The 13,486-nt window shown below is 48.9% G+C and overlaps 1 protein-coding gene across 1 annotated transcript in view; it reads left to right on the forward strand.

Moving 5' to 3' along the window:
- The window catches only part of LDLRAD3 (low density lipoprotein receptor class A domain containing 3), a 124,860-nt gene that overhangs the window by 28,696 nt on the left and 82,678 nt on the right, over positions 1 to 13,486 (forward strand). The window contains exon 3 of the mRNA XM_006099892.3: positions 10,716 to 10,841. Within this exon, the coding sequence (XP_006099954.2) occupies positions 10,716 to 10,841 (126 nt within the window). The remainder of the gene's footprint in view (positions 1 to 10,715; positions 10,842 to 13,486) is intronic.

The raw sequence follows: 13,486 nt of genomic DNA on the forward strand, positions 1-13,486 counted from the left end.
TATATATATATATATATATATATATATATATATACACACACACACACAGACATACACATATATGTGTGAATTATAAATAGCCAAAATACATAACCTAAAAAGAAATAACCCTTTAGGTCATAAGATAATTTTCTAATCCCAAACTTGCTAACTTGTTTTGCCGTTTTCCTATCATTTTTAATAATAAAATTAGTTTAAAGGGCAGTGGCAGGCCCTCTGAAGCCCCTTATTGTTTATAGTGCCTTTTCCCCTAAAAACCATCACAGCGACCATCACGGACTTGGCTCCCTTTGGATTCCTCGGGGCTTTGGGGGAGTGAGGAGAAGAGTTCTTTGACTTACAGAGCCTCATAATATCATTGTCAGTCCATAAAAATTTTCTTCGTAATAAAAACCCCCACATCGGACACGTCTCTTTCCTTTATAAAGATGTCTGCTGGCTCCCAGGGTTAGTGTCCAAGCCCCTGCCTGCCTCTCTGGCAGCCTCCCCTCCTGCCACACGTCTGCCTTCTGGACGCCCTAACTTCTCCCAGATCTTCCCGCAGCTGAGCTTTGGTTCACGTCCCTCATTTGCCTAGAATGTCCTTCCTTGTCCTTTTTCATCATCTTTCATACCCAGCTGAAATAGCACCCCCTTGTGCTGTGCTCCCTGGGTCCCCCAGGCTGAGCGTCTCACTTTTTTTTTTCACTTTCTGGCCATCCCTCACAGATCCATTGAGCATCCACTGATGGGTAGAAACCTTTTTAAAATAATAGTAATAAATGATAACAGTCATAATAATAGTTAGTACTATGTAATAATACTGTGTAATACTATAGAACTCTATTACCTACTACTGTATTATATAGCGTAATATCAAGTAATAGCTTATATTTAATACATATAACAATAGCTAGTACAGTATTAATGATCATAGCTAATACTGTGTTCCAGAGAAACACTAAGCAATTTTTATGTTGTCTGTTTTAATCCCCACAGCAATTCAATCATGTGGGTGCTGTTAATATTGCCCTTTCCTGATGAGGAAAATGAGGCACTGGGAGGTGAAGCAACTTAACATAAACCATAGCCAATAAGTGGAGGAACCAGTATTTGAACCCAGGCAGGCTGACATGTAACCCTACGTTCTTAACTACTGTAACACAGGGTTGAAAGGCAAATGTGTATGCAGCTCATATCACACTCATCACATCTCCTTGCAATAATCTGTTTATTGTCTTTTTTTCCCTTTTCTTCTTGACCGGGTGTTCCTTAGCTAGGGACTTCTTGCTAGCAGAAGTTATCTTTGCATGTTACATTCTCTTTGCAAACCCCCACATGTGGTCCTGTGTGTGGCTAACGCGTCTGAGAATTAACATGAACTGACGAAGAACTGAATGAGTAAGGCTGTAGACTGTCTAAACATTACCCTGGTCCCGCCCCATTTTCTCAGGGCGTCCATAAGCGTGGAGAAGAGTAGTTTGTAGGACCACAAACCACATTAGGGAGGGGAGGATATTATCCGTTCCCAGCTAGATATCAAGCGTATGTTGTTTTCTCTGCATGCAGAATCCCATATTTTTTCCCAACCAGTGATGAGGTCTGTGCTATCTTTATACCCCCTTTCCAGACGGGGACACCAAGGTCAAGGAGGTTAAGTGACTTGTCCAAGGTCTCAGCAATTATGTGACAGACCAGGTTAGAAACCCAGATGCCTGGGAGTCCTAAGCCCTTCTGACCTCTTAGCCTCCAAGGCCATAGGCCTCCTAGTCTAGTTATAAAAGAGGAAATGTTGAGAAATTTCTGTCTGAGAATCTTCTGGCAAAGCTGTTTCAACTCAACGTCTTTTCTGTGTTTATAGTCCGGTTAGCCTGTGGTCCTTTGCTTTCTCCACTCCCCAGTGTGTATCTCTGAAAGCCAATATGGCATTTTAGGAACAAATAATACGTTGTGATTTCTGAGCAATAAAACTTGGAGCCCACGCCAGCAGTCACACAGAGTGAACCGCTGGGACAAGCAAAGGGCTTTTTTGATCGAGCAATAACGAACTGGGAAAGGCTTCAATTCCAGGTGTGGATTTCACTTGCTGGCTTTTTGTCATTTATTTGGGACCAAAATGGAAGACCTGGGTTTTTTTCCCTCCCTTAGAAAATCTGGGCATACTGCTTTTTAGAAGTCTTACTTTTTATAAAGTCTTTTTTTGCTCCCAACATGAAGTCATCTTTTACTTTTAAAAGGAATCACAGTTTGACTTTTTACAAAATGAACCAATTGACTGAATATACTAGGAATTAGAAATCCATTACTTTTTGCGGTGATTTTAGCCAGTGACGGCCACCTGTGGGCTATCGCATTGGGGATTGTGTGCATGTTGATTCAAATTATGTGACTTTTGTAATTTGATTTGTTTTCTAATTTATACTTTAGTGCAGTGCTTATAATTCTCACTTCTTTAGTGTGAGCTGAATTGCAACTAGCTTGTAGCACATTTCTTCTGAGAAATAGGGTTTTTACTTTAATGTTTAATTAAAGAAAAGATACCGGGTACGTTTACTGGTACGAGAAGCAAATTCATACTGGCCCCCTTTCAGTTCTCCCATTGCCACATCGTCCCTGCCTCCGGCTTTGCACATGCTGTTCCCCTGCTTGGAACAGCCGTCACTCCACAGTCCCACTAGCACTAAACTTCATCTGTGGCGAAGCCATCGCTTATGTATCCTTATTCTTTGCTGGTATGACACAGTTTGTGAATTAATGATAGTCGAATGGAATGATAACTAAATGAGGAAGGCCTCTGATTGGCTATTGAAATCACATTGGTTTCCTCCTTAGGTGTGTGTGTCTCCACTGAGGCTGGGTTTCCTCTGAGAATCATTTTCTGACCTCAGCCTCAGTTTGAGATTGGGTGTCCTCTAGCTCCCCCATGAGAGCACTCCCGGCACTGCACGCAGAGGCTCATTGACCTGTCTGTCCTACCCTGTGGGTTAGGGAGTGCTGTTCAAGGGCCACACAATGGATTGCCTGATGATAGTAGGATGCTGGGGGATATTTTGTTATTGGCCAAGAGGGGGCAGTACAAACATTTTCGGTGTCTGACCCTATTTTTGTGTTGTGCACAGGTGAAGTGTTAATCCTTAAAAAGTAGACAGAACCGGTTAAGTTTTTTACGTTCTCAAAGGGCCTTTTTTGCCAGGACAGCAACTGTTTGAATAGGAGCCTACAGCTTTTTGTGTAAAGCAGAATGATTCTGTATGTTGCTCATGAATGTGGAAAGAGAGAGAACTGCTGAAATGGGGAAACATTTGCCTGGCTGGTGTGTCTTCGTGGTTGAGCATTGACCTGTGGACCAGGAGGTCAGGATTTGATTCCTGGTCAGGGCACAAGCCTGGGTTCCTCAGTAGGGGGCGTGCAGGAGGCAGCCAATCAATGATTCTCTCACCATGAATGTTTCTCTCCTCCCTTACTCTCTCTGAAATCAATAAAAATAATTAAAAAAAAAAAGAAATGGGGCCCTAACCGGTTTGGCTCAGTGGATAGAGCATCGGCCTGCGGACTGAAGGGTCCCAGGTTCGATTCCAGTCAAGGGCATGTACCTTGGTTGCGGGCACATCCCCAGTAGGGGGTGTGCAGGAGGCAGCTGATCGATGTTTCTCTCTCTTCAGTGTTTCTAACTCTCTATCCCTCTCCCTTCCTCTCTGTAAAAATCAATAAAATATATTTAAATTAAAAAAAAAAGAAATGGGGAAACATTATAATGAGGCCTGTGGTTTCCTTGTGGGTGGGTGGTCTTCTCACATAATGACATGCTCTGGGGGTGAAGGACAAAGTATGCCCCACATTGGCCTTGCAGCCAGAATTCTTGGAGTGGGCCTGGTCAGTGCCGTGGCATCCTCAGGGAAAAGACGGAGGGGGTCATTTGCTCCCTGGACATAGACAGGTAGAATGTGAGTAGGGTGTCCACATTTAGTGTTCATCACAATCCTCTGGGTGCTCCATAAAAATGCAGGGTCCGCTGGGAGAGGCCCCGGGACTTACACTTTCACGAACATCCCTGGAGATTCGGCTGCAGGAGGTGCTCGACCCCCTTCTTCACGTGACACTGGCGTATAGGACAGGAAATGCTGGGGAAATGTGGCCGAGGGGACAGTCCTTGGCGGGAGAGCCCGCCCCCTGCCAGAGCCTTAGACGGAGGGCAGTGCGGACTGGGAGAGTCAGCCCCAGGAGCGGCTCCTGGAAGGAGGACACTGCAGGAGCCCGTGATGAGTGTAACCCGGGGAAATCAATTCCAGCGAGATGGATGCCCGCCCCCGGTGCACATTTAAAAAGATAAGAGAAGAGTCATGGTTTCCTTGACCGGATAGGAATGTCCGCCACTCTGCAAAGTAATGAAATACACAGATGTTAAAATGGAGAGAGACAGAGATGGATGGAGAGCAATGAGCACCGGCTGCAGTGAGGGGCCAACGTAACATAAACGCAGGCCCGCGCGCTTCTAGGGAGATCGTCGCCAGCAGGGGAGGGCCAGCCTCCCGGACAGGGCCAGCCTCCCGGACAGTCCTGGGCTGGAGGCTTCCCCGAGCCCTTGGTGGCCAGAAGACAGTACCAGTTCTTCAGGCAAAAGGATGCCAAAACGTGGAATCTGTATATCCTTTGACCTAGCAGTTAGACCTTAAAGAGTGGGGGACATAATACATGCGTCTAGATGTGCTCCGTTTATTGAAAACACCCCAAATACCCACCAGTAATGGGACTTGGGGGTACACAAGTAGCCATCCAAAGTGATGGTGCGGATCTGTAGGGACCAATAGAAAAACAGGTCACAGCACAGTAGGTGACAAAAGCAGGGCTCTGAATAGTGTAATATTTCATGGTGCATCTAACCAGGTACCCTCTGATTTCTGTGTATTAATTCGGTCCGTAGTTATTGAGTAACTTATGTGCCAGGCGCTGTTCTGGGTCTGGGAGGTCGAGCAACGAGTAAGACAGTGGTCCTTCGCTAGTGACGGGCTTGGAACCAGCAGCACCCACGTCGCCTGGGAGCGTATTAGGGATGTGGGATCCCAGCTCCCCTCCAGACTCACTGCATCTGAACGAGGTCCCGTCTGCAAAAGCAAGGCTGTGCTTCGGGAGTGTGTTAACCAGAACGGCCACAGTGGGTTTCCCTGGGTGGCGGCAGTTTGGGGTAATTTTTAAATTTGCTGCTGTATGTTTTTCTATCGCTTGAATTTTTCACAGTGAGCAATGCCTTGAGTTGACAAAGCAAGGATGGTAATTATGCACAAGAGCCTAAGGCTCCTGCTGCTGGTTTCCGGGGCCGCCTCGGGCACAGGCTGGCAGCGTCCTGGCGCAGGGCGGGAGGTGGCCAACCACAGAGGCCCCGAGGGGAGGCCCTGCAGAGGGGACTGTGTCTGGGGCTGTTGCCACGGCCTGGGAGAGGCTGTGGGTCTGATGAGCTGAGTGCATGGCTGTTTCTGGCTGAACAGAGAGGCTCTGGCACTGCAGCCTCTGTCCGGCGTTTCTGCGTGATGCCCACGTGGGGAGGGGAAGTCTGAGTAGCAGCTGTAGAGAGCAGGCCCGCACTGCAGCGCCCGTCATCCGGGGCCAGCGGGCAGCCCCGAGCCCTGCTGAGCAGATCGGTAGCCATAGGTACGATACCTGGTGAGGAGCGTTTCTGTCCGGGGCTCAGCAAGGCCTGGCCCTGTGGCAGTGGGCCTGTCAGTCTCCTGATTCCTGTTCTTGGGGCCTCTGCTGAATGTGATCCCCGATGTGGGCCCGGGCAGGGTGTGGCCCCCCAGCTCCCGCCTAAAGCACGGTGTAGACTCAGAGAATGAGGACTGGGTTCTAGAGCAGTCTGACCCTGAATGGCCATGTGGCTTCGGGTAAGTCCCCAGTTGCCTCCTCGGGCCTCAGTTTTCCCCATCTGTGAAATGTGAGAATTCGCTTTTGAATGAGCCTGTGTGGATGGCCTGCTGTGCTCCAGATGTTGGCAGGTAAAGGTCAGGCCTTTGATCTGAGGGCAACACACCCTGGCAGCGCTGGCATGTCTCCTGGTCCCCCCTAGTTCTGGCATGACCCCCAAACACCCCTCCAAGGGCCATGTCTTCCTGCACTGCGGGTGCTAAAGCAGCCTTTCATTTAGGGCGAACAGCAGGGATTGCGCCTGTGTTTGCTTGTGTCCTTGCTGGTCAAATAAAAATAGTCCTTTGTCCACTCCCGTCTAGTTAAACCTTTTTATTTTTATTTTACTGATCTGTGAAATTCAGAACTGTAACAGCCAGCCTCTAAGGAGGGGGGACTCCAATCAGGAATGAACCAACCCCGGGAAAACCCTGTCCCCTGTCTGGCTGGTGAAAGCTCATGGAGCTCATTGAGAAGTTCATTGAGCAACTCCTTGCAAAGTGATGGATTTCAATACGTACTCAGTGGAATGGAGTCACCCCTTCTGCCTCTGTCAGTGCGATTTTAGACACACAGTCCTTCTTCCACCTTCTGCCAGGGCTGCTGAGGTCTGTGCTGAAATCTCCCCTTCATGGAAGTGGGGGACAGACTTGGTCCAGGACCCCCTGGGCCCCACAGCGGGTCATGCAGGCAGGGAGCAGCCGACAGCTGCTGTCAGCGACGGGCTTCCCTCTGAGCCTCTGCCAGGCGCTCGGCTGGCCGCCCGTGATCCGCCACGGAGGTCGCCTCAGCAGGCGTCTGATGGCGCAGATGTAAATCATAACGGAACAGGCTCCCTCCGACAGAGACAGCCTCTGAGCATCCCACCAAGGCAGGAAGTCTCGTGACTGATTCCCGAAGACGGTGCAGGGCCAGGGCCAGAGAGCTGGTTAATTGAATGGTAGCTAATTCATTTATAATTACTCATATTCTCACTCTCTGTTCTCTCTTTATCTTATAGAGTCTAGCCCTTTGGAGCTGGGCTGGGCCTTAAGAAATCTGTAAGGAGGCTGATGAGGCAAGAGCAGGGTTTGAGCTTTGACTCTGTTTATTAGCAGGTTCAAGCCACTTCACTTCTGGACCTCGGTTTTCTTATCTGTAAAATGGGCTTCGTGAGGAGTCAAGGAGATGATGTCTGTAAAGTATAGAGCGCAATGCTCAGCCCGTACTGAGCATTCTGTAAATGCGGACTGTTATCACCCAAACCCATTCTCTCCTTTATCGGGTTCATTTGTATGTTCAGCAAGTATTTATTAGACATCCAAATGCAGGCACTGTTCAGTGCAGCTCCTTCAAAAGTAGCGAACGCAAGTATTCCAGTGAGTGTATGTTCATAGCCAAACAGCCCAACACAAAATCCGTGACATTTTGCTATGAAGAAAGGAAAGCAGAATAAGGGCTAGAGTGACTGTGGGTGGAAGGTGGGGTTTCTCCTGTAGACAGTACAGTGGTTAAAGAGACCTAAATAAACAGGAGTGAGCCATGACAACTCCTGGGAGAAAGGCATTCCAGGCAGAGGGAACGGCAGGTGCAAAGGTCCTGAGGTAGAACTATGCCTCATGGGCTCGAAAAGGAAGCCAGGAAACCTTCCTCCCCCCGCTTCCTTCCATATCTGTCATCTATCTATCATCTATCAATCTGTCTATCATCTATCTATCTATCTATCTATCTATCAATCAATCATCTATGTATCCAAACCTTGAGTTCATTCTGATGCCTTCAAATCCAGTCCAATGCCTCGGGGCTCATTTCGGCCTTCCCACGCCTCATTTGTAACATCTCACTCTGATAGTAGAAAAACCTTGCTCTTGCTGTATTTGTTCCACCTGGTACACACAAAAGCTCCTTTCAGAATTGCTCACCCATACCCTCTGGCAAGCAGATAAAACCAGAATACCCTATTTGTGTACAGTTCTTTTTCTCTTTAGCCTTAGCATCCTGTCAGAATAATGATTCCATAGTTACTTAGGCTAGTTCTTTTCTTCCCCACCCCTTTCAGTGTGATGTTGTTATTCATCTGTAATATAGTTGAGTATGTGTTGCTGTTTATATTGCACAGGCGCGCGCACACACACACACACACACACACACTCATGGTTGATTTTAATTGTTTACTTATGGGGTATGTGAGATACTGTCTTGGTTCCGACAGTCGGAGTTATACAGATAGACTCAGAGGAATGTGCATCCCTCTTGTCCCTGCAGCTCATTCCATCCCCATCTCCTATCCTTCCCGCCCACCTCTGTAGGTAACCAACGTTTTTAGTTTCTGGTTTATCCTTCCTGTGTTTCTTTCTCACAGATGAGGCAGTACACGTATATTTTCTTATATCCCCCTCTCTTGCTGTGTGGAGGGTGAAAGTACTGTAGGTGTTCTTTCACACGTTGCTTTTGCACTTACTAATATCTCCGGGCAATCACTTCACGTCGGTTCATAGAGAGTTTTCATAAGGAGCTTTGTTAACTGTGGTAATCAGAAAAAAAGTTATCCAGCAGCCCAGATATCAGTTTTAGAATTCGGTAAGCCTAGTGATGATGATGTTGATTGGTGATAAATAGCATAAGCATTATCATTAATTGAGCATCTACTGTGGCCATGCTCTGTGCCAGTGATGGCGAACCTTTTGAGCTCGGTGTGTCAGCATTTTGAAAAACCCTAACTTAACTCTGGTGCCGTGTCACATATAGAAATTTTTTGATATTTGCAACCATAGTAAAACAAAGATTTATATCTTTGATATTTATTTTATATATTTAAATGCCATTTAACAAAGAAAAATCAACCAAAAAAATGAGTTCGCGTGTCACCTCTGACACGCGTGTCATAGGTTCGCCATCACTGCTCTGTGCTAAGTATTTTATATACATTACTAGAGGCCCGGTGCATGAAATTTGTGCACAGGGGGTGGGGATGGGGGTGTTCCTCAGCCTGGCCTGCACCCTCTCCAATGAAGGACCCCTCGGGGGATGTCCGACTGCCAGTTTAGGTCTGATCCCACAGAGATCGGGTCTAAACTGGCAGTTAGACATCCCTCTCACAATCCGGGACTGCTGGCTTCTAACCGCTCGCCTGCCTGCCTGATCGCTCCTAACTGCTCTCCTCAGCCGGCCTGATTGCCCCTAACTGCTCTCTCCTGCCGGCCTGATGGCCCCTAACTGCCTCTGCCTCGGCCCCCTGCCACCGTGGCTTTGTCCAGAGGATGTCCGGAAGACGTCCGGTCCAATTAGCATATTACCCTTTTATTAGTATAGATCGCATTGACTCCTTCCTAGAGCCCTGTGAGGTAGGTGTTCGCTGCAGTTTATTGAGGAAACGGAGGCTCGGTGATATTTAGAAACGTGCCCCAGGCCATTAAAAGTGGAGCCACAGTTTGAACTCTGTCCCAGGTTTGTGCTTTGAGAAGGGCACACCAGCACTGACAGCAGTTCCAGGGTACCACGGAGCCATGTCCCAGGCCTGCAAACCCTTTTGATTGTGGATCAGCTGCTGCTAATGGTGGCATGCAGCTGATGGCAGGAACATGAACGCAATTTATTGCCTGTTTGTTCCAAAGAAACGGCCCTTCCTTTTTGAAGATCATGACTCCTGCCTCTAAGACAGGCGATGAGAGGGATGCTCGGTGGGATCAGCTACCTGGGATGCAGTAATAGATCCCACCTCACACCTCGTCAATCGCCGGGCCGAGCAGCCAGCGCCGTTAACGGGAAAGCACATTACACCACAGGGCCGTGTGGTTAGCGGGACACTCAGTCAAGCCCAAGCCACAGCAGCTTCTCTTAAAACTGTTTGTGCAGCAGAAGTGGGAGAAGAATTTCTTTGAGCAGGTGTCTGGCTTCTGTTTCGACAAGTGACAGCCTCTGGCAGGGGGGCAACACGACGGAGCTGGCTGGGAGCGTGGCTTCCGAGTCTGAGTGCCCGGCCCTCACGCCAGGGCCAGGGTTTCTAGTTGTGTGACCTTGGGCAAGTCACGTCACCTCTCCGAGCACACCTGGGATGTGGGGATGAGAACCAGACCCATCTTTGTCCTGGGTCCCCGAGACTGCCCCGCGGTTCAGCGATGTGCTGGGTGGAGTCATAGAACTCAGCCTCTCATTGTCACAGCACAGGAGAGAGGTGATTGGAGTGAGGGCCAGAGGAAGCCAAGTTCAAACTTCCGGGCTTCCTCTCCCAGGGGCATCACGCAGGATGCACGTAACCCCCCAGTGACAAGTCGTGACAATGTGTGTAACGTTTTCTATTGGGGAAGCTTGTTAGAGACTCGGTGCCCAGGGTTTTTACTGGGAGCTGGTCACATAGACACCCTCTCTCAAACTCTCAGAATAAAAGCAGGTGAACCCCTTCCTCACACCGCCCCATCAGTGGCTGCTGGGTGGATTAAAAGAGATGATCCCCGTGGAGCGCTGGCCGCTCCGTCTAGTGTCAGAAGCACTCAGGGAATGTAGGGAATTACTGTGACAGCCAGGCGATGAATCTGGAATGGCTCATTAGCACCTTGAGAACACGCTCCATCCATCATCCATCTACTCACCCATTGCTTCCTGGGCGGCACGTGTTGAGTGAGCCCTGCTGTGCAGGTGCTGTCGGCTCCCTGGGACTTGGGGAGCAGCGGGATCAGCCGCTCCCTTCCCAGAGGGTGATGCCCGTGGGCTTCCAATCGGGTGGTTTGTCGGGGGTGGATGGTGGTGGAAGTAACTTCTGGAGGCTTCCAGGTAAATGCACAGGGTCAGTGGGGTGGGTGTGTCGTGTCGGAAAGCGTAACCTCCTGACGTCTTGCTGTTTGTCCTGTGTCCTCCCGCAGCCAAGGTCAAGTCGAAATGCGGCCCGACCTTCTTCCCCTGTGCCAGCGGCATCCACTGCATCATCGGCCGCTTCCGGTGTAACGGGTTCGAGGACTGTCCCGACGGCAGCGATGAAGAGAACTGCAGTAAGTGATCCCGTGTTCACTCCAGCCGCCCCTCGCCTCCGTGCTGGCCATTCTCAGCGCTGGCTTCCTCCACCACAGGCTCCGGCATTCTCTGCTGAGCCCCAGACTCTGTTCTTTACCGCTTCCGGCTTGTGTCAGTGCTCAGCTGCCATTCATAAGGACTCTCCTGAGTGCACGGGGCCTTGGTGTACTCTGTTTTCAGTGCTGACAATAGCGGTGCAAATGCAGGTGTGTGATCCCTGTGAACAGGTCAGGCATCTGAGGTGCAGAGAGGGAAACGAACTCTTCCAGGGTCACGCAGCGCACAGGTGGCTGAGCCAGTTCCAGGCTCATTGAGACTCTCCTCTGAGTGACGCTCCCACTCGACACCCCAGGTCTGTGCGCTTGCGTTCCTTCTTAGTTTGAATTCTTTTAAAAAAAAAGATGTTTCTAGCCTGTCCGGCGTGACTCCGTGGTTGAGCGTTGACCTAGGAACCAGGAGGTCACGGTTGGATTCCCAGCCAAGGGCACATGCCTGGGTTGCCAGCTCGATCCCCAGTAGGGGGGCATGCAGGAGGCAGCCGATCAATGATTCTCTGTCATCATTGACGTTTCTGTCTCTCTCTCCCTCTCCTTTCCTTTCTGAATTCAATAAAAATATATTTTAAAAAAAGAAAAAATGTGTTTCTATATTAGTTATATCCATACTAGAAGGCTATATATTTGAAAAACATTCAAACAGTATAGGAAGCTAGAGTTTTTCTATTTGTGACCACCCTGATTCCATTTACCTGCTGTATACTATTCCTCAGTATGGACACAGACCCCCCCCTCCCCTTGTTCTCTCTACCCCACCTTGCCTCTAAGCGCTCTCTGTGTTGAGCGTCGTACTCCTCTCGGCCTGGATACATGCAGCCCCTTCCTTGCAGCATCTCTGTGTCCAGAACCACTTCACACACAGCGGCCTCAGTGACCTTCAATCGTGCCTTCCCCGCCCCATACTGCCCCATCTCTCCCAGCCGGTTGCTTTGTGCCTGCTGCTGGCCATGCCGGTGGCTGCTCACTGTTTCTTCTTTGCTTTCCCCTCATGTGTTAGACTACTGGAGCCCTGGTCGCTGTATCGGCTCTGGACAAATTTACCCATTTATTTTCTGTGTCTGCATATTTTAGTAACATTTTTTCTTCAGATTATTAAAAGAATTTACAAAATATAGGAAAGTATAAAGAGGGAAACGAAACTGCCCCGAATGAAACACTATTAATATTTGGGCTATTTCATGCCGGTCCTTTCTCTCCCCCGCCCCCTCCATCTCACTCTGTCTTCTCATATATGTTTAATTGAGATGTCCTCTTTCCTGTGACCATTCTCTCCTGTTATCAATTTTTTCAAAACGTAAGTTTCAGCGACTTCAACGACTGGATAAATTGATTTTCCCTCATCCCGTCGGTTCTATTTTAAGTCCCTGAAGAGGAGGTGGCTGTCTCCTGTGTTATTTATGTCTTTCCAGGGAGCTGTCATGGCTCTGTCCTCCCAGCAGGGACAGAGGGGGCTCATAACTCTCCTGTGCCTTCTCCTGTTGCCTTATTTCACCTTCTGGGTTTCAGATGGCAGAAATACAGCCCAGCCACTCGATTACTGAATGGTTAGTGCAGTGGCCGAAACCCACCTTCCCACTGACAGGCTGCTGGCTGAGCAGGTGGGGTTGAGCTGGTGTGTCTGGCCTGGTCTGTGTTTGCCCTAATTAGGCAGGAGGTGGGCAAGCTCCATGATCTCCTTGCACAGGGGTTTCCTTGTCTCCAGAAGCAGTGCTGAGAGCCTGCTCCTGGGGCTGTTGTGAGAATTAGATGAGATAATATCTGAAAAGTGCTTAGTGCAGTGGCTGGCACATGGTAATGGCTTATAAAAACATAGAGTGAGCCCAGCTGGTGTTGCTCAGTGGTTGAGCATCAACCCATGAATCAGGAGGTCAGGGTTCGATTCCTAGTCAGGGCACATACCCGGGTTGCGGGCTCAATCTCCAGCAGGGGGTGTGCAAGAGGCAGCTGATCAATGATTCTCATCATTGATGATTCTCTCTCGTCATCTCCCTTCCTTTTTGAAATCAATAAAAATATATTTTTAAAAACAGAAAGAAACCCCCCCCAAAAAATGTATAATGACTTAAAACTATGAGAGATTAAGGGGAAGACCATAATTACTAGGATTTCATCTTTGGCTTCGGATGTCCAAGGACATTCTTTTTTTTTTTTTTTTAACACTGTAAACATTTTTATATTTAGAATTAGCCAGCTGGACTCAGTTTAGATCATGCCGGTTTTGTTGGCAACATGCAACGCATCCTAGTGGGGAGCCAGTGGAACATATGCCTCTTCTCTCCATCAGGCCTGATCAGGGTGCTGACCTTGGCCACCTCAATGTCATAGAGCTTCTTCACAGCCTGTTGGATCTGGTGCTCATTGGCCTTGACATCCACAGGGAACTCAAGTGTATGATTGTCTTCTCTCTTCTTCATGGTGGACGCGGTGGTCAGGGGGAAGTTGATGATGGCATAGTGGGCAGGCTTGTTGCTCCTGGGGGTGCTCTTCTGAGGATATTTGGACGCAGTGTCTTGGGCCATCAGAAGCTGGGTGATGGGCGGATCTTGTTGGTTCTTTTGTGGCTGTGG

This window comes from Myotis lucifugus, unplaced genomic scaffold (assembly GCF_000147115.1).
Source record: "Myotis lucifugus unplaced genomic scaffold, Myoluc2.0 scaffold_288, whole genome shotgun sequence".
NCBI lineage: Eukaryota > Metazoa > Chordata > Mammalia > Chiroptera > Vespertilionidae > Myotis > Myotis lucifugus.